At 44.9% G+C, this 25,426-nt stretch overlaps 1 protein-coding gene and 2 pseudogenes across 1 annotated transcript; 2 read left to right on the top strand and 1 right to left on the bottom strand.

Moving 5' to 3' along the window:
* Positions 1 to 25,426, bottom strand: part of LOC111973562 (partitioning defective 3 homolog) — an 807,950-nt pseudogene that overhangs the window by 22,173 nt on the left and 760,351 nt on the right.
* On the top strand, positions 10,590 to 20,912 carry LOC111973085 (sodium-dependent neutral amino acid transporter B(0)AT1). The gene is given in 18 exon segments (XM_070446706.1): positions 10,590 to 11,195; positions 13,036 to 13,176; positions 13,371 to 13,523; positions 15,649 to 15,783; positions 15,786 to 15,814; positions 16,183 to 16,232; positions 16,234 to 16,315; positions 16,508 to 16,593; positions 16,768 to 16,844; positions 16,847 to 16,894; positions 17,066 to 17,223; positions 17,354 to 17,382; positions 17,384 to 17,436; positions 17,910 to 18,044; positions 18,254 to 18,413; positions 19,300 to 19,462; positions 19,942 to 19,962; positions 20,111 to 20,912. Coding segments are annotated over 18 exon segments (1,854 nt in total). The 5' UTR covers positions 10,590 to 11,044; the 3' UTR covers positions 20,294 to 20,912.
* LOC139028712 (sodium-dependent neutral amino acid transporter B(0)AT1-like) overlaps positions 23,013 to 25,426 on the top strand; it is a 37,333-nt pseudogene continuing 34,919 nt past the window's right edge.

Below are 25,426 nucleotides of genomic sequence, written 5' to 3'. Positions count from 1 at the left end.
TACACACCTGTATCATCGGCATGAATTTCTGACAAAATAATATTATTAATGTCTACAATATATTTGTTTCTTAGACATTYCAACATATAACACAATATTGAGATACTAAAAAAAATGTATATGCAACATTTGAACAACTGTGAACACCCTCGGGTTATGATGTATGTAGACTTGTAAGCTGGGCTTCAATCCATAGAGTGTTTATCTTCAGTTGGACCTTGTAGCAGTAAAGTTCTCGGCCATGTTCTTGAAAACAGCTATTTTTATTATTTATTATTATTATTTATTATAACTATTTTGGGGCCTTGGTTCACAGGACTGAATGTGGTTGAATACATTCACATGTTGTTTTTCAAGCCTCCTCTGAACTGTTTCTGTCTCCATAGGATCAGTGACGACTGGGAGTTCATGAAAGAACGTACACCTGTTCTGGAGGATCTGCTGGAGGGTCATCAGCTGTCTGATGCTGTTGTTTGTGAAGGAGTTCCCACATATGCTGAGCACTTGTTGGCTGGTGTCCAACTTATCCCAAACCATCTCAATTGGGGTTGAGGTCGGGGTGATTGTGGAGGCCAGGTCATCTGATTCAGCACTCATTCACTCTCCTTGGTCATTTAGCCCATACACAGCCTGGAGGTTTGTTTGGGATCATTGTCCTGTTGAAAAACAAATGATAGTCCCACTAAGTGCTAACCAGATGGGATGGTGTATCGTTGCAGAATGCTGTGGCAAACATGCTGGTTAAGTGTGCCTTGAATTCTAAATAAATCACTGACAGTGTCACTTCCAAACCACCCCCTCAACATCACACCTCCTACTCCATGCTTCACTGTGGGAACCACACATGCGGAGATCATCCGTTCACCTACTCTGCTTCTCACAAAGATATGGTGGTTGGAACCAAAAATCTCAAATTTGGACTCATCAGGACACATTACCACCGGTCTAATGTCCATTGCTCATGTTTCTTGGCCCAAGCAAGTCTCTTCTTATTATTGGTGTCCTTTAGTAGTGGTTTCTTTGCAGCAATTCGACCATGAAGGCCTGATTCACCACAGTCTCTCTGAACAGTTGATGTTGAGATGTGTCTGTTACTTGAACTCTGTGAACCATTTATTTGGCCTGCAATCTGAGGTGCAGTTAACTCTAATGAATTTATCATCTGCAGCAGAGGTAACTCTGGGTCTTCCCTTCCTGTGGCGTTCCTCATGAGAGCCAGTATCATCATCGTGCTTGACGGTTTTTGCGACTGCACTTGAAGAAACTTCAAAGTTCTTGAAATGTTCCAGATTGACTGACCTTAATGTCTTAAAGTAATGATGTACTGTCGTTTCTCTTTGCTTATTTGAGCTGTACTTGCCTTAATATGGACTTGGTCTTTTACCAAATAGGGCTATCTTCTGTATACCACCCTACCTTGTCACAACACAACTGATTGGCTTAAACATCGGTATCATTTTTCAACCGCTGAATTGCAGGGCGCCAAATTCAAAAATATTACTAAAAATATTTATAATCATGCAATCACAAGTGAAATATTACCAAAACACAGCTTAGCTTGTTGTTAATCCACCTATTGTGTCAGATTTTGAAAATATGCTTGCAGCGAAAGCAATCCAAGCTTTTGTGAGTGTATCAATCAATGCTACAACAGCTTAGCCCAAATTAGCATGGTCATGAAAGTCAGAAAAGTATACATTAATCGCTTACCTTTGATAATTTTGGATGTTTGCACTCACGAGACTCCCAGTTACACAACAAATGTTCTTTTTGTTCGATAAATATTACTTTTAAAACAAAAAAACGGTGTTTGGTTTGTGCGTTATGTTCAGAAAACCAAAGCCTCGTTCCGTTCGACCGAAAATTCCAAAAAGTATCCGTAATGTTCGTAGAAACATGTCAAAGGTATTTTTATAATCAATCCTCAGGTTGTTTTTAACAAACATAATCGATAAATTTCAACCGGACCGTAACCTATTCAATAAAAGAGAGAAAGAAAATGGAGAGCTACCCTCTCCGCGCGCAGGAACTAATCAGAGGACACCTGACTCGTTTTGAAACATCTCGCTAATTTTTCTAAATAAAAGCCTGAAACTATGTCTAAAGCCTGGTCACAGCCTGAGGAAGCCATTGGAGAAGGAATCTGGTTGATACCCCTTTAAATGGAAGAAAGACGGGCCAAGAAACCAGATAAAAATAAAAAATAATAAAAATCACTTCCGGGTTAGATTTCCTCAGGTTTTCGCCTGCAGAATCAGTTTTGTTATACTCACAGACATATTTTGACAGTTTTGGAAACTTTGGAGTGTTTTCTATCCTAATCTGTAAATGATATGCATATTCTACGATCTGGGCCGAAAAAAATGTCCGTTACCTTGGAACGTTATTTAAGAAAATAAAAAATCTGACCCCTAGCGCTAAGAAGTTTTAAGAAGGAAAGAAATTCCACGAATTAACTTTTAAGAAGGCACCACTGGTAATTGAAATTCATTCCAGGTAACTACCTCATGAAGCTGGTTGAAAGGATGCCAAGAGTGTGTAAACTGTCATCAAGGCAAAGGATGTGTAACGACCTGGGTGTCGGGGGGGGTGCGAAGTCAAACGCAGGAAACAGCAGAGCTTCAATAAGTTGAGTCTTTAATCCCCAACTATCCAACACAATGTCCAACACGGACGAAACTGGGTGAACATACACGGTTCGGTCCAACGACACGAGCCACAATCCCAGTCCACAAATACAATCTCCACTCCCGAAATCCAAAAGGTTTACAAAGTAACAATCCCGCACAAAGACGCCTACGGGCTGGCTGACAAATAAAGCCATACTAATTACCCCACTTAACTGAACACAGGTGTAACAAATAAACACATAAGGAGGGGAGAAAAAGAGTCAGTGGCAGCTAGTAGGCCGGTGACGACGACCGCCGAGCGCACACCGACGGGAAGGAGAGCCTGCCTCGGTTGAAGTCGTGACAGTACCCCCCTCTGACGCGCGGCTCCCGCAGCGCGCCGACACCGGCCTCGAGGTCGACCCGGAGGACGAGGCGCGGGCGATCCGGATGGAGGCGATGGAAATCCTTAACATAGATGGATCCAAAATGTCTCCACCGGTACCCAGCACTCTCCTCCGGACCGTACCCCTCCCAGTCCACGGTACTGCAGGCCCCTCACCGGGTCTCGAGTCTCAGAATGGCCCATATCGTGTACGCCGGGAACCCCGATGTCCAGAGGGGGAGAGGGACCTCCGGCACCTCACCGTCCTGCAGGGGACCAGCTACCACCGGCCTGAGGAGAGACACATGAAACGAGGGGTTAATACGATAATAGGAAGGGAGTTTTAATCGATAACACACCTCGTTATTTCTCCTCAGGACTTTGAAGGGCCCTACACACTGCGGCCTCAGCTTCCGGCAGGGCAAGCGGAGGGTAGGTTTCGGGTCGAGAGCCAGACCCTCTCCCCCGGTACAAACACGGGAGCCTCACTGCGGTGCGGTCAGCGCTCCTCTTTCGCCTCCTAGTAGCTTGTGAAGGGACTCCTGGACGGCCCTCCAGTCTCTTTGGAGCGCGTACCCACTCTCCCACCGCAGGAGCCTCGGTCTGGCTCGGATGCCATGGTGCCAGGACCGGGGTACCCCAACACACACTGAAGGGGACACATTAGTAGAGGAGTGGCGTAGTGAGTTCTGGCCATCTCGGCCCAGGGAATGTATCTCGCCCACTCCCCTGGCCGCGTCCTGGCAATAGGACCGCAGAAACCTACCCACCTCCTGGTTCACTCTCTCCACCTGCCCATTACCTCTCGGGGTGAAAACCGGAAGTCAAGCTGACCGTGACCCCCAGACGCTCCATGAACGCCCTCCATACTCGGGACGTGAACTGGGGGCCCCGATCAGAAACGATGTCCTCCGGCACCCCGTAGTGCCGGAAGACGTGAGTGAATAAGGCCTCCGCAGTCTGTAGGGCAGTAGGGATACCGGGGCAATGGGAGGAGACGACAGAGACTTAGAAACCGATCCACAATACCAGAACCGTAGTGTTCCTGAGAAGGGGGAGATCGGTCAGAAGTCCACGGACAGATATGAGACCATGGCGTTGTGGAACGGGGAGGGGTTGCAACTTCCCTCTAGGAAGGTGCCTAGGAGCCTTACTCTGAGCGCATACCGAACAGGAGGAGACATAACCCTAACGTCCCGAGCTAAGGTATGGCCACCAATACTTCCCGAAGGCTCCCCACTGTCCTCGTCACCCCAGGGTGACCCGAGGAGGGTAGGACATAGGCCCACCGAATCAGTCGGTCCCGAACACCAAGCGGTACGTACTTACGGCCCGCCGGGCACTGAGGAGGCGCGGGTTCCGCCCGTAACGCCCGCTCGCGATGTCCGAGTCCACCTCCCATACCACTGGCGCTATCAGCCTCGAGGCGGGGATGATGGGAGTGGGCTCGGGTGGTCCTATCCCCGTGTCGTAAAGGCGAGACAGTGCGTCAGCCTTTACGTTTTGGGAGCCGGGTCTGTAGGACAACGTGAACCTAAACCGGGTGAAAAACATGGCCCACCTTGCCTGACGCGGGTTCAGTCTCCGAGCTGCCCGAATATACTCCAGATTCTGGTGGTGGTCCAGATGAGAAAGGGGTGTTTAGCCCCCTCAAGCCAGTGTCTCCACACCGTTCAGAGCCCTGACCACCGCTAACAACTCCCGATCCCCCACATCATAGTTACGCTCCGCTGCACTGAGCTTACTAGAGAAGAAAGCGCAGGGGCGGAGTTTTGGTGGCGTACCCGAGCGCTGTGATAGCACGGCACCACCCCAGCCTCGGACGCGTCCACCTCCACTATGAATGCTAAAGAGGATCCGGATGCGCCAACACGGGAGCATCCGTGAACAGAGCCTTCAACCTGTTGAAAGCTCCGTCCGCCGCCGCTGACCACCGCAACCGCACCGGGCCCCCCTTTAGCAGTGAGTAATGGGAGCCGCTACCTGACCAAAACCCCGGATAAATCTCCGGTAGTAGTTGCAAAACCCAAAAACCGCTGCACCTCTTCACCGTGGTTGGAGTCGGCCAATTACGCACGGCCTTTATGCGGTCACTCTCCACCACCACCCCCGAGGTGGAAATGCGATAACCCAGGAAGGAGACGGCTTGTTTGGAGACACACTCTCTCAGCCTTGACGTATAGGTCATGCTCCAGCAGTCTGCCAAGCACTTTGCGCACCAGAGATACATGCGCGGCTTGAGTAGTTGAGTAGATCAGAATGTCATCGATATACACAACTACCCCTGCACGTGCAGGTCCCTGAGAATGTCGTCTACAAAGGATTGGAAAACAGTGGAGCATTCTTTAACCCATACGGCATGACGCAGTACTCATAATGGCCCGATGTGGTACTAAATGCGGTTTTCCACTCGTCCCCCTCCGAATACGCACCAGACTGTACGCGCTCCTGAGGTCCAGTTTTGTAAAGAACTGCGCTCCGTGAAATGATTCCACCGCCGAAGCGATGAGAGGTAGTGGGTAACTAAACCCCACTGTGATGGCTTTAGACCTCTATAATCAATACACGACGCAACCTCCCTCCTTCTTCTTCACAAAAAGAAACTCGAGGAGACGGGTGAGATGGAGGGCCGAATGTACCCTGTCCCAGAGACTCCGCGACATATGTCTCCATAGCCAACGTCTCCTCTTGGGACAAAGGGTACACTGACTCTTGGGAAGCGCAGCGTTAACCTGGAGATCTATCGCACAATCCCTACCCGGTCGATGTGGTGGTAATTTCGTCGCTTTCTTTTTACAGAAAGCGATTGCCAAATCGGCATACTCGGGGGGAATGCGCACCGTGGAACCTCTCTGGACTCTCCACCGACGTGGCACCAATGGAAAACTCCCAGACACCTTCCAGAACACTCCTCTGACCACCCCTGGAGAACCCTGTCTCACGAAATTTGGGATTGTGCCGGGCCAACCAGGGAATACCCAGCACCACTGGAAACGCAGGCGAATAATAATAAAGAGACTGATACGTTCCTATGATTCCCCTGCGTCACCATGTCCAGGGGAACTGTGGCCTCCCTGACCACCCCTGACCCTAATGGCCGGCTATCTAGGGAGAGTGCACGGGAAAGGGAGAATCTATCGGCACAAGCGGAACGCCCAACTCTCGGCGAGTCCGCGATCCATAAAGTTCCCAGCTGCACCTGAATCTACTAGTGCCCTATGCTGGGAAGGGGGAAAAAATAAAGGAAAAAAATTGAGACAAACATGTGACCAACAGGGGTTCTGAGTGGTTTGGTGCTGACTCACCTGGGGTGATCGAGAAGCGTTCCGCCTGACATCTCGACTCCCAGACAGACCCCCCAGCACCGATCGGCCGTGTGTCCTCTCCGACCACAGCTGGTGCAGGGGAGGCCTCCTCCTCGGTCCCCTAGGCGGGCCCCTCCCCAACTCCATTGGGTGGGAGCCGGGGCGCTGGGTGGTGGAACGCACAGGACCCTCTCCGAACGCCCGCGGGCAGCCAGCAGATTGTCCAGTCGGGATGGACATGTCGATAAGCTCATCCAAAGAAGAAGCGATGTCCGACACGCTAGCTCCCTGCGGACGTCCTCCCGGAGACTACACCGGTAGTGGTCCAATAAGGGCCCTGTCGTTCCACCCTGATCCCGCGGCCAAGGTCCGGAACTCCAGCGCGAAATCCTGTGCGCTCCTCTTCTCCTGCCTAAGATGAAACAGTCTCTCACCCGCCGCTCGGCCCTCTGGGGGGTGGTCGAACACGGCACGAAAGCGACGGTAAACTCCGGGTAGTGCTCCTTCGCTGAGTCCGGGCCATTCCAGACTGCGTTGGCCCACTCCAGAGCACGACCCGTTAGGCAGGAGACGAGGACACTCACCCTCTCCGCTCCGAGGGAGTAGGGCGAACAGTGGCCAGGTATAGCTCCAGCTGGAGTAAAAACCCCTGGCCACCTGCCGCCGCTCCATCATAATCCCGTGAGCGTAAGACGGAGCGCGCTGGAGCCGCGGGGATGAAGAGTCCTGAGAAGGGGAGCTGAAGGTGGAGAGAGGAGCCCACTCCTCTCCCATCGCTCCATTCTCTCCATCATCTGGTCCATGGCGGATCCGATTCGATGGAGGACGGTGGTGTGGTGAGAAACCCGTTCCTCCACGATGGGAGAGGGTTGGCTGCTGCTCCTGCTGACTCCATTTTGGTGCGGGATTCTGTAACGACCTGGGTGTCGGAGGGGGGGTGCGAAGATCAAACGCAGGAAACGCAGAAGCTTTCAATAAGTTAGTCTTTTAAATCCCCAACTATCCAACACAATGTCCAACACGGACGAAACTGGGTGAACATACACGGTTCGGTCCAACGACACGAGCCACAATCCCAGTCCACAAATACAATCTCCACTCCCGAAATCCAAAAGGTTTACAAAGTAACAATCCCGCACAAAGACGCCTACGGGCTGGCTGACAAATAAAGCCATACTAATTACCCACTTAACTGAACACAGGTGTAACAAATAAACACATAAGGAGGGGGAGGAAAAAGAGTCAGTGGCAGCTAGTAGGCCGGTGACGACGACCGCCGAGCGCCACCCGAACGGGAAGGAGAGCCTGCCTCGGTTGAAGTCGTGACAGGATGCCTACATTGAAGAATATCAAATATCAAATAGTATATCAAATATATATCAAATATAAAATATATACAGTATATGTATAATATATTCCATATGTGTTATTTCATTGTTTGATGTCTTCACTATTATTTTACAATGTAGAAAATTGTAAAAACATAAAGAAAAACCCTTGAAGGAGTAGGTGTGTCCAAACCTTTGAGTGGTACTATAAGTACTCAGACCCTTTGCTATGAGACTGGAAATTGAGCTCAGGTGCATCCTGTTTCCATTGATCATCCTTGAGATGTTTCTACAACTTGATTGGAGTCCACCTGTGGTAAATTAAATTGATTGGATATGATTTGGAAAGGCACACACCTGTCTATATAAGGTCCCACAGTTGACAGTGCATGTCAGAGCAAAAACCAAGCCATGAGGTCAAAGGAATTGTCTACTAGACAGGATTGTGCCGAGGCACAGATCTGGGGAAGGGTACCAAAACATTTCTGTAGCATTGAAGGTCCCCAAGAACACAGTGGCCTCCAACATTCTAAAATGGAAGATGTTTTGACCTCCAAGACTCTTCCTAGAGCTGGCCATCTGGCCAAACTGACCAATCGGGGGAGAAGGGTCTTGGTCAGGGAGGTGACCAAGAAACACGATGGTCACTATGACAGAGCTCCAGAGTTCCATGTCTGCACCATTCCACCAATCAGACCTTTATGGTAGAGTGGCCAGAAGGAAGCCACTTCTCAGTAAAAGGCACATGACAGCCCGCTTGGAGCTTGCCGAAAGGCACCTAAAGGACTCTCAGACCATGAGAATCAAGATTCTCTGGTCTGATGAAACCAAGATTGAACTCTTTGGACTGAATGCCAAGAGTCACGTCTGGAGGAAACCTGGCACCGTCCCTACGGTGAAGCTTGGTGGCAGCATCATGCTCTGGGAATGTTTTTCAGCATCAGGGACTGGGAGACTAGTCAGGATCGAGGGAAAGATAAACGGAGCAAAGTATAGAGAGATCCTTGATGAAAACCTGCTCCAGAGCGATCAGTACCTCAGACTGGGGCGAAGGTTCACCTTCCAACAGGACAACGACCCTAAGCCCACAGCCAAGACAATGCAGGATTGACTTCGGAACAAGTCTTTGATTGCTCGAGTGGACTTGAACCCGATCGAACATCTCTGGAGAGCTGAAAATAGCTGTGCAGTGATTCTCCCCATCCATCCTGACAAAGCTTGAGAGAATCTGCAGAGAAGAATGAGAGAAACTCCCCAAATACAGGTGTGCCAAGCTTGTTGTGTCATACCCAAGAAGACTCATGGCTGTAATCGCTGCCAAAGGTGCTTCAACAAAGTACTGAGTAAAAGGTCTGAATACTTAAGTAAATGGGAAATTTCAGGGTTTAAAAAATATATAATTTTGCAAACCCTGTTTTTGCTTTGTCATTATGGGGTAGATTGATGAGGGGGGGGAAACAATTTAATACATTTTAGAATTAGGCTCTAACCTAACAAAATGTGGGAGAAGTCAAGGGGTCTGAATACTTTCCGAAAGCACTATATATTTTATCTATTTAGTTTTAATGTATTTATTTAAGAAAAATACAGATTTTGTGTGATTCCGGTATTAAAAGTCTTCTGTTTGTTTATTTTTACAATTGGTGTGATGTTGAATACAATACAAAGCAACTGATGATTAGGCTACTGCAACTACTGTTGTTTTATGAGGACCAGTGGATGTTGGGTTGACCAACTGTTTTAAATAAGAGCTGAGGACAGTGGATGTTGGGTTGACCACCTGTTTTAATAAGAGCTGAGGACCAGTGGATGTTGGGTTGACCAACCTGTTTTAATAAGAGCTGAGGACAAGTGGATGTTGGGTTGACCAACCTGTTTAATAAGAGCTGAGGACCAGTGGATGTTGGGTTTGACCAACCTGTTTAAATAAGAGCTGAGGACCAGTGATGTTGGGTTGACCAACCTGTTTTAATAAGAGCTGAGGACCAGTGGATGTTGGTTTTGACCAACCTGTTTTAATAAGAGCTGAGGACCAGTGAACATTGGGTTGACCAACTTCTGTTACAATAACAATGGCCTGAGTCATTACTATATCGTCATATAGTGTGACATTTTGTGTCTTTTATCACACAGAAAAGACATGAGAGAATATTGTCAGCTATTACTTCCTTGTTTCTTTCAGGAACTACCAGTTCTTAATGATTAACATTAATTTTACTAAGGAACTACCAGTTCTAAATGATTAACATTACTTTACTAAGGAACTACCACTCTCACTCCTACATCATTAACATTCTCTAAGAGGCAATTGTAAGGTAAAACCTTGTCAACAGGAAAARCCCTTTTACTAACGCACAAAACATACATAAACAACGTTGTATAAAATACTGGCATACGCGTACTGTATTTATTCTATAGAAGCAAAGCATTTTGAYGTTGTTGTCTGTAAAACGAAAAGCTCCCCTATCAATGTATTATCAATAGAATCTGAGAAAGTCTAAAACTCAAACCATMATTTTACAAACTGAATGACGTTCAGCTATTGCTTCCATAAATATTGGGGTCTAAGGGTCAACGAACCCCAAAAGTGATACAATCTCGGCCTCGTATCTCTCTTCACAATCYTTTCTGTTTTTCCACGACCTCTGAACTTTGCCTGGTTCTGTCTGTGTTCCCATCTGAAACTGATGCAAGATTCCATATAAAAAACCTAATATGGTTTGTAAATTGTTTACAGCCTGTGACCCCGTGACCCCATCTCTGACAATGAAGTTGTTTTATTGACTGGTAGATAGGTTAAAGAGGTTGGGACGGTGGTTAGTTACCCTGAGGGATCGACCTGCGCCGTGGCATCRTCACCAGGTTATCCATTAGACAGGAAGCTTTCTACAATCTGATTCTAAGCAAACAACAAAGAACGTTAAATGATGATGACAAATCACTCTCACACTCTCTTCCTTGTGCCTAGCTGGCTTTGCTCCCTCCCCCAAAAATATATACAAGTGACATCCCTAAAACTGGCTCTTACATCTGAGGGGAAGCATCAGACAGACAGATAAGTCAATCCACTGATGTGGAATCAGGAAGAAGATCATAGCACTGGATAGTGCAGGATAGGATATCATTGAAGGACCACCACGGCAACCTGCAATGAGACAGAGAAGCGATTCAGATCACCACATTTAAAGAGCTACACTGAAGCAGCATCAAACCTGAGAGAGGATTTCAGATCAGACACTGGAGTAAAGATACCAACACTCAACCAGTGAATTCAAGTGGACAACAGAATAACTGTGCTCCCTCTACAGAATAAGCATTGGTTCAGAGTGCTAGAACCTCGGGCTAAAACACACTGGACTAAAACTGAAAACCAGAGGTTGATCTACTACTGAGCTAAACTACTGTTGAGATCTGAGCATGCCAGAGGAGGGTATGGAGGACAACAAGGAGGGAGAGGAGAGACCCAAGTGGAACAACAAGGCAGAGTACCTGCTGACCTGCATTGGCTTTGCAGTGGGGCTGGGCAACGTGTGGCGCTTCCCCTACCTCTGCCAGATTTACGGAGGGGGTATTGATGCTGTTTACACGTCTTTTCTTTTTTCCCTCCAACTTCGTTCATGTTTAAACAAGTCCTCTGGAGMCCTGAGTGGTTGTATGTTTCGGTGAAATTCTATCATTTTAACTCAGTTTAACTCAGTTTAACTAAATTTGCATTGTATAACACTAATATGTTAGAAAAAAAAACGTAGCACCATTATTCAAGCTAAAATTGAAACTCCATTTAACAATATCCTTATTTAACATGAACATTTTAACTCCAAATTAACAATTTCAAATTTGAACTCCATTCAACATGTTAACTTTATTTAATATTTAACAATTTTTTTGCTTTGTGTTTACTCGATTTTAACGTAATTTATATAACATTTTAACTCCATACACTTTTAGTGTATGTCCATTTTTTTTTTATTATTATTGTTCTGTTTCTATTTGAGAATATATCTGGTGTGGTTCTGTGAAGTATACATTGTAGTGGGCACTAATAGTCACTATGACACTTTGCAGACAATTTGTACAGTACTTTTCCCGACAGCAGTGATGACATCAGTATCTACGTCAGGTGCGCTCGGGCTGTKACAGTTGTATCATTTGAAAGGCGCGCATCACGATCAAAGTCATTTGTATCATTTTATCTCGCCTGTGAGGACCACAACCATTAGCACAAGCGAGTCTGGGTAGACTTAACCGTACCACAGCTTCTGCCATAGAAACAAACGGAACATGGTTTGGTGTCCGTGGTTGCACGTTTACTATGCAGAAAAACGCTCGTCTCTAGCCCAAAACCGTGAGAGAAAAAAATAAAGACATATTTTAGAGGCGCAAAAGACAATTCTTTCTAGAATGGATTCGCGGGACACTCTTAAAGTGGTACACACAAATTATCATCATGAGTAAACGACTATGAAAATAGTGCAAATAAACCCTATTTAATCTATAAAGAATGTTTGTCACAAAAAAAWAWATATATATTATTTGCAGCACGGATCAGATGAGACGGAGGTCATTACCACTAAATAAATAATAGGTTCACTGTAGGTGTGCCACATAATTTTGTATCCCATTTGAATTGTGCCACAGTCCAAAAAAGGTTGGGAAGCACTGCCCTACAGTACTTCTACCTGTGACCTATTGAACTGCATATCTTACATTGTATTGGATCTGGGCTCCAGAATTGTAAATTGTAAATCAGGGCTCCAGAATCAAACATTTCCCTGGTGACACTGGAGCTTTTAATAAGGTCTGAAATAGTAAACGTTCAATCCCAGGGATGCTACTAAAGCTCTATTTAAACTTGTGGCAGCCGGTGACCTTGTTCCGGGCCGGAGTTGTCGTATCAGGCACAAGGATACTCTCCCTGAATTCCCATTAATTACAAAATTAGGGTTAAATTTAGGGTTAGGATTAGGGTTAAGTTTAGGGTTAGGATTAGGATTAGGGTTAGGGTTAGGATTAGGGTTAAGGTTAGGGTTAAGTTTAGGGTTAGGATTAGGGTTAAGTTTAGGGTTAGGATTAGGGTTAAGGTTAGGATTAGGGTTAAATTTAGGGTTAAGGTTAGGGTTAGGATTAGGGTTAAATTTAGGGTTAGGATTAGGGTTAAGGTTAGGCATGGCTAATTAGTTGAAATGTTGTTGACAGTTAGTTGAACATTTACAAACCAAGCATATATTTAGGAAAATGATACCGTGATCACAGATCAAAGGCTCCTTTCCAAACGGTACCCTATTCCCTATGGGAAACGGTCAAAAGTAGTTTACTATATGGACACTTAAAAAACCTAGGGGCAAAATCATTCTACTCTGACCTGATTCCACATTAACCATTGTTTGACCCGTGTCCCCTCTCTCCAGGTGCGTTTCTGATCCCCTACCTGATAGCCCTGGTGTTTCAGGGTCTGCCTCTGCTCTACTTGGAGCTGGCTATAGGACAGAGGCTCCGCATGGGCAGCATCGGAGTCTGGAACTCCATATCACCCTACCTGGGAGGAGTAGGTAGGTGATGAAACCCTGATGAAGACAGCTTAGCTGTTAAACGTTGTATAAATCAATTATTTCATCGGATCATTAATTGTGCAGTTTCTTCTTCTTCTCAGGAGTAGGTGGGTGCCAAAACTAAACAACCAGACAGGGAACATGCTCTACTAGCTGCTGTTTGGTGTTTCGATCTACATATCCATGTCCATCAGGTGTAGCCTCAATGGTGGTGTCCTTCTGTGTGAGCTCTGTCTACAACACTATCGTGGCCTGGGTCCTCTGGTACCTCTTCAACTCCTTCCAGGAACCCCTGCCTGGAGCCAATGTCCCTCAACCACAACAACACAGGTATGAAGCGCTTTTGAGTACAACAGTTGGTAGAAAAGCGCTAAGTTGAAGTCCGGAAGTTTACATACACTTAGTGTGGAGTCGTGAAAACTAGTTTTTCAACCACTCCACAAATATATATGTTAACAAACTATAGTTTTGGCAAGTCGGTTAGGACATCTGCTTTTGTGCGTGACACAAGTCATTTTTCCAACAATTGTTTACAGACAGATTATTTCACTTATAATTCACTGTATCACAATTCCAGTGGATCAGAAGTTTACATACACTAAGTTGACTGTGCCTTTAAACAGCTTGGAAAATTCCAGAAAATTATGTCATGGCTTTAGAAGCTTCTGATGGCTAATTGACATAATTTGAGAGCAATTGGAGGTGTACCTGTGGATATATTTCAAGGCCTAGCTTCAAACTCAGTGCCTCTTTGCTTGACATCATGGGAAAATCAAATTAAATCAGCCAAGACCTCAGAAAAAAAATGGTAGACCTCCACAAGTCTGGTTCATCCTTGGGAGCATTTTTAAACACCTGAAGGTACCACATTATCAAGGCCGTCGTTGAAGGAGACCAAAGCGCAGCGTGGTGAGCGTACATTTCTCTATAATTTAAAATGTCGCAAACAAAACAACAAACGAAAACAACCGTAAAGCTTACAGAGCTAAGTGCCACTAACAAAGATAACTACCCACACTGAAAGGAGGGAAAAGGGCTACCTAAGTATGGTTCCCAATCAGAGACAACGATAGACAGCTGTCCCTGATTGAGAACCATAACCGGCCAAAACATAGAAATAAAGAAACATAGAAACAAAACATAGAATGCCCACCCCAAATCACACCAGGGCGTGACAACACATTCATCTGTACAAACAATAGTACGCAAGTATAAACACCATGGGAAGCAGCCATCATACCGCTCAGGAAGAAGACGCGTTCTGTCTCTTAGAGATGAGCGTACTTTGGTGCGAAAAGTGCAAATCAATCCCAGAACAACAGCAAAGGCTTTGTGAAGATGCTGGAGAAAACTGGTACAAAAGTATCTATATCCACAGGTAAACGAGTCCTATATCGACATTACCTGAAAGGCAGCTCAGCAAGAAGAAGCCACTGCTCCAAAACCGCCATAAAAAAGCCAAACTACAGTTTGCAACTGCACATGGGGACAAAGATCGTACTTTTTGGAGAAATGTCCTTTGTCTGATGAAACAAAAATGAACTGTTTGGGCATAATGACCATCTTATCTTGGAGGAAAAGGGGACGCTTGCAAGCCAAAGAACACCATCCCAATCGTGAAGCAGAGGGTGGCAGCATCATGTTGTGGGGTGCTTTGCTGCAGGAGGGACTGGTGCACTTCACAAAATAGATGGCATCATGAGGTATGAAAATATGTGGATATATTGAAGCAACATCTCAAGACATCAGTCAGGAAGTTAAAGCTTGGTCGCTAATGAGTTTCCAAATGGACAATGACCCCAAGCATACTTCCAAAGTGGTGGGAAAATGGCTTAAGGACAACAAAGTCAAGTGTTTGGAGTGGCATCACAAAGCCCTGACTCAATCCTAAAGAACTTGTGGGCAGAACTGAAAAGCGTGTGCGAGCAAGGAGCCTACAAACCTGACTCAGTTACACCAGCTCTGTCAGGAGGAATGGGACAAAATTCACCCAACTTATGTGGGAAGCTTGTGGAAGGCTACCAAAACGTTTGACCCAAGTTAAACAATTAAAGGCAATGCTACCAAATACTAAGTGAGTGTATGTAAACTTCTGACCCACTGGGAATGTGATGAAAGAAATAAAAGCTGAAATAAATCATTTCTCTTCTATTATTCTGACCTTATACATTCTAAATAAAAGTGTTGATCCTAACTGACCTAAGACAAGGAATTTTTAGTAGGTTAAATGTCAGGAATTGTTGAACAGTGAGTTTAAATGTATTTGGCTAAGGTGCATGTAAATTTCCGAATTCAACTGTATATAAATCCAATCAATTCTTATTATTGTTATTGTTGTTATTATTATTATTATTTATTCAAGCTATTTGTTCATTTGTCAGGGACCATGTTTGTAGGTTGACCATAGTTGAGTGAAGTACATTATGTAATTTGACCAAGTAAGTGATCATTTGAACCAGGGTAGTGAAGGAGTGTGTAAAAGCACGCCGGTCAACTACTTCTGGTACCGTCAGACCCTGAACATCACTCCTAACATGGAGACCAGTGGCTCTCTACAATGGTGGCTGGTAGTCAGCTTAGCTACCGCCTGGTCTATCGTTTACATCTGTTCATCAGGGGGATCGAGACCATCGGCAAGGTGAGAGGCAGACGGTGTGCTGCATTTTACCTCTGGGGGGGGGGGGGTAAAGTTAGGAAATTTGGCGGGGGAAAGTGCTACTCGGATCTGTGCCAGTATTTAGAGGAAAAAATGTAAAAATATTTAAACGGTTGTGCTTGATAATTCATAAAGGCAATAGATTGTGTTGGCCTTATTATTTTTTTATTATTATTTTTTTATTATAATATTATATATAAATAAAAGGCCTTTGTTTTGGGCATTGTGCTATGGCAGACTGGCTTTAAATAAAATCGAATTACTTCGGCCAACCTTGTAATTATGATATTTCTGGGATTTTTTTGTTGCGGCTCAAAACACATGCCCTTTAATTTCTTGTCTTCCCACAGGCTGTGTATGTCACAGCAACGTTCCCCTACCTGGTACTAACCATCTTCTGGTGAGAGCTCTGCCCTTCCTGGATCATCTGAAGGTCTAATCTACCTGTTCACACTGACGTGAGCGCTGCTCGTCCGTCCGTCCGTTCGTCGTCCGTCTGTCTGTGTTGTGTTGTGTGTGTGTGTGTTTAGAGAGAACAGAGAGCAGAGGAGAGACAGATGGAAAGTGACATGTCTTGACAATCCACCTCATTTGTAATAATGTAAAAATATATTCCAACCTACAATATGTGTTTCTGTCTGTGCGTCACATCAGTGGGAATCCTGAAGAACCCAGGTATGGCTGGATGCTGCTACTCAGATCTTCTTCTCTCTGTCAGTGGCCTGGTGACTCATCTCATTCTCCAGTTACAACAGCCAGAAGTAAGCCAATGGTCATCATTATGAGTAACATCAACCTTTATGGGTCCAGCATGTCATTCGTCCCCCAAGACTTTTAATTTGCCATATCGTTCACCTCCCTTGACACCTCCCTCGATTTCCACCATTGACCAATCATTTGCATTCACTTTGTTTCTTGTCTGTGTGTTTGGTCAGGAATAACTGTGAAAGGGATGCTGTTTTAGTGGGGGTTATAAACAGTGCTACATCTATCTATGCCTCCATCCCCATCTTTGCATCCTGGGATTCAAGGCCCACACCAACTATGTCACCTGTCGAATGGGTAGGTGTGATAAAATGGACGTTTATTTGGCAACATTTGCTAATCATGAAACTAGTTTGCAGTCAAGTTGTTAAACCTTTATATTCTACCTTGTGTGTTTGATATCCTCTGAAAAAACAGATGCAAACTCAACCAAAACAAATGACCAATATGTTTCTCTTGAACTTACAGTAACAATCTTAGCTCTGACCAATGAGTTTGATATTAGCGACATGAACATAACGGTTGAAAACTACGAGCAGTGGTTTGACTCTTTAAATGGGACACATCCATCTAGAGTATCCGATCTCAACCTGAAGACATGCGACCTGCAAACCTTCTTGGATCAGGTACCATAGTCAGCAGTTAACGACCTCAGGGCAAACATTGGGTTGAGTCAAGTTTCTTGTTATTCACCTACCTCGCTGCTGCATAAATATCTAATTGGTTGTCTTGTTTCTCTCTCCATCCTCCCTCCAGAGTGCGTCTGGTACTGGGTTAGCGTTCATCGTTCACAGAAGCGGTGATATCGATGCCTGGCTCTCAGGTATGGCTGACTCTTTGTTTTAGTTTTTTAATTACTTCTTTTAAAAAACTACAGTTCAAATAACAGAGACTCTGTGTTGAACCCAGTTAAATACATCAGGATTGATTAGATTCCTGTCTGATTGACCAGGTGTGGGCTGTGTTGTTGATGTGATCCGTCTGTTTGACCAGGTGTGGGCTGGGTTGTTTTGAGTCCTGTCTGATGACCAGGTGTGGCTGTGTTGTTGATGTGATTCCTGTCTGTTTGACCAGGTGTGGGCTGTGTTGTTTTGAGTCTGTCTGATTGACCAGGTGTGGGCTGTGTTGTTGTGGTTCCTGTCTGTTTGACCAGTGTGTGCTGTGTTGTTTTTGATCCTGTCTGATTGACCAGGTGGGGCTTGTTGTTATGGTCTCTGTCTGTTTGACCAGGTGTGGGCTGTTGTTGATGTGATTCCTGTTGTTTGGACCAGTGTGTGGGCTGTTGTTGTTATGATTCCTGTCGTTTGACCAGGTGTGGGCTTGCTCTTCTTTATCATGCTGTTCAGTCTGGGTCTGTCCTCCATGTTTGGTAATCTGGAGGGCGTCCTCACGCCCCTTCATGACCTCAAACTGGTGCCCAAGTGGATGCCCAATGAGCTCTTCACAGGTAAAAGCCAAAAAAGGAAATGATCAGATTTTTGAATGTTTCGATATTGAATAATGTAGGACAGACTGCAGCCCTGGCTTACCCCTTGACAATGTGTGACGAGTAACTGTTCTTTTGGGAATGATCTTAACACCATAGTCGTTTTTTCCGTCCCCTCTCTTCCCACTTTCTCTCTCTTTCCCCCCCTCGTTTGCTCTTTCTCTCTGCAGCATTGATCTGCCTGGTATCGTTCCTGGTGGCTCTGATATTCACTATGGGATCAGGGAACTACTGGTTGGAGGTCTTTAACAGTTACGTGGGCTCTGTACCTCTCCTCATCATCGCCTTCTTTGAAATCATCGCTGTGGCATACGTCTACGGAATAGGACGGTAAAGAGCCTCATAATACTATAGTTGTCCTGGTTTGAACTGTAATGAGCGTCTTCCCACTGGGCACACACACTTGTTGAATGACTTTGAACCAACGTGGAATAGGTGTTGAATTGACGTCTGTGCCCAGTGTCTTGTCTTTAGAATTGGGCAGATTGCTAGGAACTTCTCAGAGGAACATGTCTGTTGTTGGTCTGTTAAACCTTTAAATATAGCAGTTGTTCACCTAATCTTCGGGTTCAGCATTTTCCACAACTTGAGCAAATGTATGATTCCCGACACAATCCACTTGTGACCGATTGGGTATTAACCCTGGATCATCTGCAAGTCCTTGATCCCGGGTCATCTGCAAGTCCTTGATCCCGGGTCATCTGCAAGTCCTTGATCCCATGACACCTGCAAGTCCTTGATCCCAGGACATCTGCAAGTCCTTGATCCCGGGTCACCTGTCAGATGTCCTGGGATCAAGGACCTGCAGATGTCCTGGGATCAAGGACCTGCAGATGTCCCGGGATCAATGACTTGCAGATGTCCTGGGATCAAGGACTTGCAGGTGACCCGGGATCAAGGACCTGCAGATGTCCCTGGATCAAGGACTTGCAGATGTCCTGGGATCAAGGACTTGCAGATGACCCTGGATCAAAATCCAATCGGTCACAAGTGGATTGTGTCGGGAATTGTAAATTTGCTAAAGTTGTGGAAAATGCTGAACACAAAGATAAGGTGAACTGCTATATTTAAAGGTTTAATATACCAACAACAGACAGATGCCTGTCTACTCTTTCTTCTGATCCTCTTCCATCTCTTCTCCTCTCTTCTGTCTGAGCCTGTAATGACGTGTTATTTTTAAAGCCTCTTCTGACTCTACACGTTTCTGTCTTCGTAGGTTCAGTGATGACTTGGAGTTCATGACAGGACATAGACCCAACATCTTTTGGAAAGCCTGCTGGTTGGTCATCAGCCCTCTGATGCTGTTCGTGGTGTTGGTGGCGTACGTTGCCGTCCAGGCCCAGACACATCCCACCTACCCAGCATGGAATCCTGACTATGTAAGACCAATGACTGGCAGATAGCTACATCTAGGAGTGCAAAAATCCAGTAACTTTCCCACATTTCCCAAGTTTTCAAGAAATCCTGGTTGAAGTATTCCGGATTCCCTGCTTATTCCCTCTTGATTCAGGGAATCTTCCAACAGRRATTTCTGGTAAACATGGGAGTTTTGGGAATATCTATCAGGAACATGTATGCTGTATTAGTGTGGAGCATTTTAAGTCTTCTGCTCAGATCAGCTAGGCTGTAGGTGTCATTTCAGAGGCTCAATAGTAGTGCGTGATAATTGTTCATACTAGTAACCGGGACTAGGGTTTCAGTTGAGAGACAGCCACAGTCAGATGACTACATAGTACTCACCTAATAAGCAGTGCACTACAGCCTACAGGGAATAGGGTGTCAATTGCAATTTGCCCTGTGGGATGTCATTTGTTGCAAGGCAATTACGTTTTCTGATTCTAAATGTCTGTCTGTGCAGGTGAACTTCCCCGAAACAGAGGTTCTGCCGTATCCAGACTGGGTGTTTGCCATCTGTGTCCTGCTGTCTTCAGTACCAGTTATCTCCATCCCCCTGGTGGCCATCTACAGACTCATCTGCTGCATGTCAGGAAGACACTCTAAAGACAGTCTCCACAACGATNACAGAGGTTCTGCCGTATCCAGACTGGGTGTTTGCCATCTGTGTCCTGCTGTCTTCAGTACCAGTTATCTCCATCCCCCTGGTGGCCATCTACAGACTCATCTGCTGCATGTCAGGAAGACACTCTAAAGACAGTCTCCACAACGATYCGAATMYTTATGYCAACGAAGGCTACGTTGTAGAGAGTTAGACCCTAAAGACACTCTATTTCGATCTATCCTCATCTGAGCAACACTGTAAAACAACGCTGAGGTGAAATAATTGCCTCACAGTCCTTATACTCATGAATCAAAAGGGTGTTTATTTGTTTTTATTTCGTAATAATGAAGGACGGACGATCGGTTRCACTCGAATTAGACAGTGATTTTTTTTTTGTCTCCAGGAGTAGTTTTTTTGTTGTCTTTTGGGTGACACAAAGAGGATTGAAGAGCTGAGAATCGGTGAATGTTTGGGTTTACCAATTTTGACCAACTAAAAATGGATTTGTTGGTCAAAGTAATGATTTTTTTGTATTTGTTTTCTCACACAGAACATGAAGATTAGAGCTAATGTAAACAGCATAGATCTTTCAGTGTGAAGATAGTGTTTATGTCATTATGTTTTCTACTGGAAAAATGAAATTACATCTGTGATATCAAATGTACTTCCTTATTTCTTTCATAGAACCTACCACTCCTAAACCATAAACATTAGAGATAATACAGCAATTAGATGGAGAATTAACCTAGGCGTTGAAACCACAGTATGACAGCATGAAAATATACTTTTAGTTTTACTAAAGCACAAAACATAAATAACTTTTTATTACATATTGGTAGTGTGCTAATATCTATACTAAAGATTTCAATATATACTTTTATTTCAGTCACACATCACTGACACCATAGCCTAGTGACCGATCTGTTTGCACTTTAGCTAGCTAACTCTTCTGTGCCTGTTCTGTTGTCATGGCACTTTAGCTAAGCTAACTTCCTCTGTCCTGTCCGTTGTCATGACACTTTAGCTAGCTAACTCCTCTGTCCTGTTGTCATGGCACTTTTAGCTAGCTAACTCCTCTGTCCTGTTGTCATGGCACTTTAGCTACTAACTCTTGTCCTGTCCGTTGTCATGGCACTTTAGCTGAGCTTTAACACCTCTCGTCCTGTCTGTTTGTCATGGCACTTTAGCTAGCTAACTCCTCTATTGTCTGTTGTCATGGCACTTTAGCTAGCTAACTCCTCTGTCCAGTTGTCAATGCACTTTAGCTAGCTAATCCTCTGTCCCGTTGTCATGGACTTTAAGCTGGCTACTCCTCTGTCCGTTGTCATGGCAACTTAGCTAGCTAACTCCCTTGTCTGTTTGTTCATGGCACTTTACGCTAGCTAGATCCTCTGTCCGTTGTCATGGCAAATTTAGCTAGCTTTTAATCTCTGTCTGTTGTCATGGCACTTTAGCTAGCTAACTTCCTCTGTCCTGTCTGTTGTCATGGCACTTTAGCTAGCTAAACTCTCAGTCCGTGTTCCATGGCACTTTAGCTTAGCTAACTCCTCTGTTCCTGTCCGTTGTCATGGCACTTTAGCTAGCTAACTCCTCTGTCCTGTTGTTGTCATGGCACTTTAGCTAGCTAACTCCTCTATCCTGTCTGTGTCATGGCACTTAGCTAGCTAACTCCTCTGTCCTGTGTCAATGCACTTAGCTAGCTAACTCCTTCTGCCTGCTGGTCATGCACTTTAGCTAGCTACTGCCTCAGTCCGGTGCAATGGCACTTTAGCTAGCTAAACTCCCTGTCCGTCCGTTGTCATGGCACTTTAGCTAGCTAACTCCCTCTGTCTGTTGTCATGGCACTTTAGCTAGCTAAACTCCTCTGGTCCTGTCTGTTGTCATGCGCAGCTTTAGCTAGCTAAACTACTCTGTCCTGTCCGTGTGTCATTGGCACTTTTAGCTAGCTTAAACTCCTCTGTTCGTCGTATGTCATCGCATTTAGCTACCTAACTCTTCTGTCCCGTTGTCATGGACTATTAGTTAGCATCTCCTCTGTCCTGTTTGTCATGGCACTTTAGCTAGCTACTCCATCTGTCCGTAGTGTGCAGTGGCAAATGTCAGAAAGAACGAAATATGACACACTTTGATGCGATGAATCAACAGAACAAAGTCCAAAGATAGAGATGGGAGGAGGTTTTTGTCTTGTTGACTTCACATTCAATCTTTATAGATTTTTTACATGGCATGTTAAAGAGAGACTTTTATGATCCTTATCGCTCTACTGTTTTATATCAATTTAATGATGTTTTGCTCTCTCTCTCTCTCTCTCATGATCTTGCGAAAGAGATGTGTTTTAATCAGGTTGTTTGTGCCAAGTCAAGGATCTGCCAAACCTCAGCCSGCATCATCACTGTATCCCTAGTTAGACCGTAACCTGGGATGGTCAAATAAACCAACCACGACCACTCTACGAATATAAATTACACCTGGTACTATTTCCACTTGCTTTAAAAGTACATTGGTATCAAAAATAAGGTAGAGCCAAAACAGAATATTAAAACAAAATCCGAAATGTCAATATATAAACAGATGCAACGAGGCTCCTTCCTACCTGTGCTGTTCTTTGCAGAAACCCTAATACACTGCAGTGGTTATTGGCCGTGGAAGAGGGGGCTGAGATTCTCGACTAGGCCCGGATGGCCTTGAAGTCCTCAGTTGTTTTGGGTGTGGCAGCCTGTCTGACTCGTGCTAGTCTGAAACCACCCAGCTAGTCTGAAACCAYGCTGCTTATGAGAGCTAGAATGAACTATGGGTTTTTGCTTTCTAATAACAAAGTCAAGTTTAACCATTAACCCCAATTTGTGTGCTAAACGAATAATAAACATTAACTTTGCTCTCACATCAATGCTGATATTGCCACTGTTGTCATTTGTAACATGCCTATTTATTGTCTACCAAGCGGGCCTSTCACCTGTAAAGACAATACTACACGGCACCACTTCGATACAGCTATGACCGGAGGTGACTTTTCGTAGCAGGTTAGGAGAGCATTTTCGCTAACCCTAACCCTTTTCCTAACAACCTAATTCTCTTAACCAGCTATGTTAATTATCCTAACCTGCTGCATAAGTTCTCCTAACCTGCTACGAAAACAAAAAGTCACTTCCGGTCGTAGCTCTATCGAAGTGGTGGTTTTAAGGTTTCTTCATACTACACACCACCAAGGCTCTGACAAGGAGGCTACTGGAAAACTACAGGGACATGGGAAAACACTGGAGACTTTTTAAGAGTTCCCTCACACATTGACCATTAACCCAAATTAGCYACTGTGACTTTACACTCTCGTCAGATCTGATATTTGCACTTTTGACTTGGACCCTGTGACCCTATGCAACTGTGTTGCATCTGTCTCTCTCCTTGCCCCCAAGCTGGGCTCAACCAGGGACCCTCTGAACACCCACGAAGCATCTKTAACCGTCACTMCACAAAAGCAGAGCAAGGGAAACGACTACTTCTAGGTCTTCTAGAACGGGTGACATCACGGATTTAACCTTACTAGTGCACTGCTAACTAGGTAGCCATTTSACATCGGCTGCACCTACCGAACACCACTTTACTGGAAAACTACAGTGGACACTGGAAAAACACAGGAGACTCGTAGAGCGCCCTTCACACATTAACCATGTGTTTCAGATCAGACACTGGAGTAAAGAYACCAACACCCAACCAGTGAATTCAAGTGGACAACAGAATAACTGTGCTCCCTCTACAGAGTAAGCATTGGTTCAGAGTGCTAGAACCTCGGGCTAAAACACACTGGACTAAAACTGAAAACCAGAGGTTGATCTACTACTGAGCTAAACTACTGTTGAGAKCTGAGCATGCCAGAGGAGGGTATGGAGGACAACAAGGAGGGAGAGGAGAGACCCAAGTGGAACAACAAGGCAGAGTACCTGCTGACCTGCATTGGCTTCGCTGTTGGAGTGGGGAACGTGTGGCGCTTCCCCTACCTCTGCCAGATTTACGGAGGGGGTATAGATGCCTTTTACATGTCTTTTCTTTCATTTTTCCCCTTACAACTTTGTTCATGTTTCTCTCAATTTAAYATTTTAACTCTGAAGATGTTTTTATAATGGTATGAGAGATAACTCCTAACATCTTGGACATTCATCTCTTAGATAAAACCTTCAAGCCTCAATCTTGTGATTTCTGTCCATGTTGTATCAATATGTAGTGCACAGACCAACTAGATCATGTTTGAGGAAACAGAGGAATGACAGTAGTTAAACATTATCTACTCAGTTTATATATCTGAATACGTAATGAACAGAAACGGCATGATTGTGGCTTAGAAGTGTTATCTTCAGGCTTTTGTGATGGTTACTCCAATACCTTGACTTTGTTGTCCTTAAGCCATTTTTGCCACAACTTTGGAAGTATGCTTGGGGTCATTGTCCATTTGGAAGACCCATTTGCGACCAAGCTTTAACTTCCTGACTGATGTCTTGAGATGTTGCTTCAATATATCCAGGAATAAACTTTCTCGTGATGCCATCTATTTTGTGAAGTGCATCAGTCCCTCCTGTAGCAAAGCACCCCACAACATGATGCTGCCACCCCGTATTCATGGTTGGGATGTTGTCTTCGCTTGCAAGCCTCCCCCTTTTTCCTCCAAACATAACATTGGTCATTATGGCCAAACAGTTGTATTTTTTTTCATCAGACCAGAGGACATTTCTCCAAAAATTACGATCTTTGTCCCCATGTGCAGTTGCAAACCGTTAGTCTGGCTTTTTTATGGCGTTTTGGAGCAGTGGCTTTTCCTTGCTGAGTTGCCTTTCAGGTATGTCGATATAGAACTCGTTTTACTGTGGATATAGATACTTTTGTACTCTGTTTCCTCCAGAATCTTCACAAGGTCCTTTGCTGTTCTGGGATTGATTTGCATCTCTAGGAGACAGAACGCGTCTCCTTCCTGAGCGGAATGATGGCTGCGTGGTCCCATGGTGTTTATACTTGCGTACTATTGTTTGTACAGATATGAACGTGTACCTTCAGGCGTTTGGAATTTGCTCCCAAGGATGAACCAAACTTGTGGAGGTCTAAATTTTTTTTTTAGGTTTTGCTTATTTCTTTTGATTTTTCCATGATGTCAAGAAAAGAGGCACTGAGTTTGAAGGTAGGCCTTGAAATACATCCACAGGTACACCTCCAATTGACTAAATGATGTCAATTAGCCTATCAGAAGCTTCTAAAGCCATGGCATCCTTTTCTGGAATTTTCCAAGCTGTTTAAAGGCACAGTCAACTTAATGTATGTAAACTTCTCACCCACTGGAATTGTGATTACATTGAATTTAAGT

Source organism: Salvelinus sp. IW2-2015, linkage group LG14 (genome assembly GCF_002910315.2).
Source record: "Salvelinus sp. IW2-2015 linkage group LG14, ASM291031v2, whole genome shotgun sequence".
Lineage (NCBI taxonomy): Eukaryota > Metazoa > Chordata > Actinopteri > Salmoniformes > Salmonidae > Salvelinus > Salvelinus sp. IW2-2015.
Note: the sequence above shows the minus strand (reverse complement) of the source record. Positions and strands in the feature narration are given on the sequence as shown.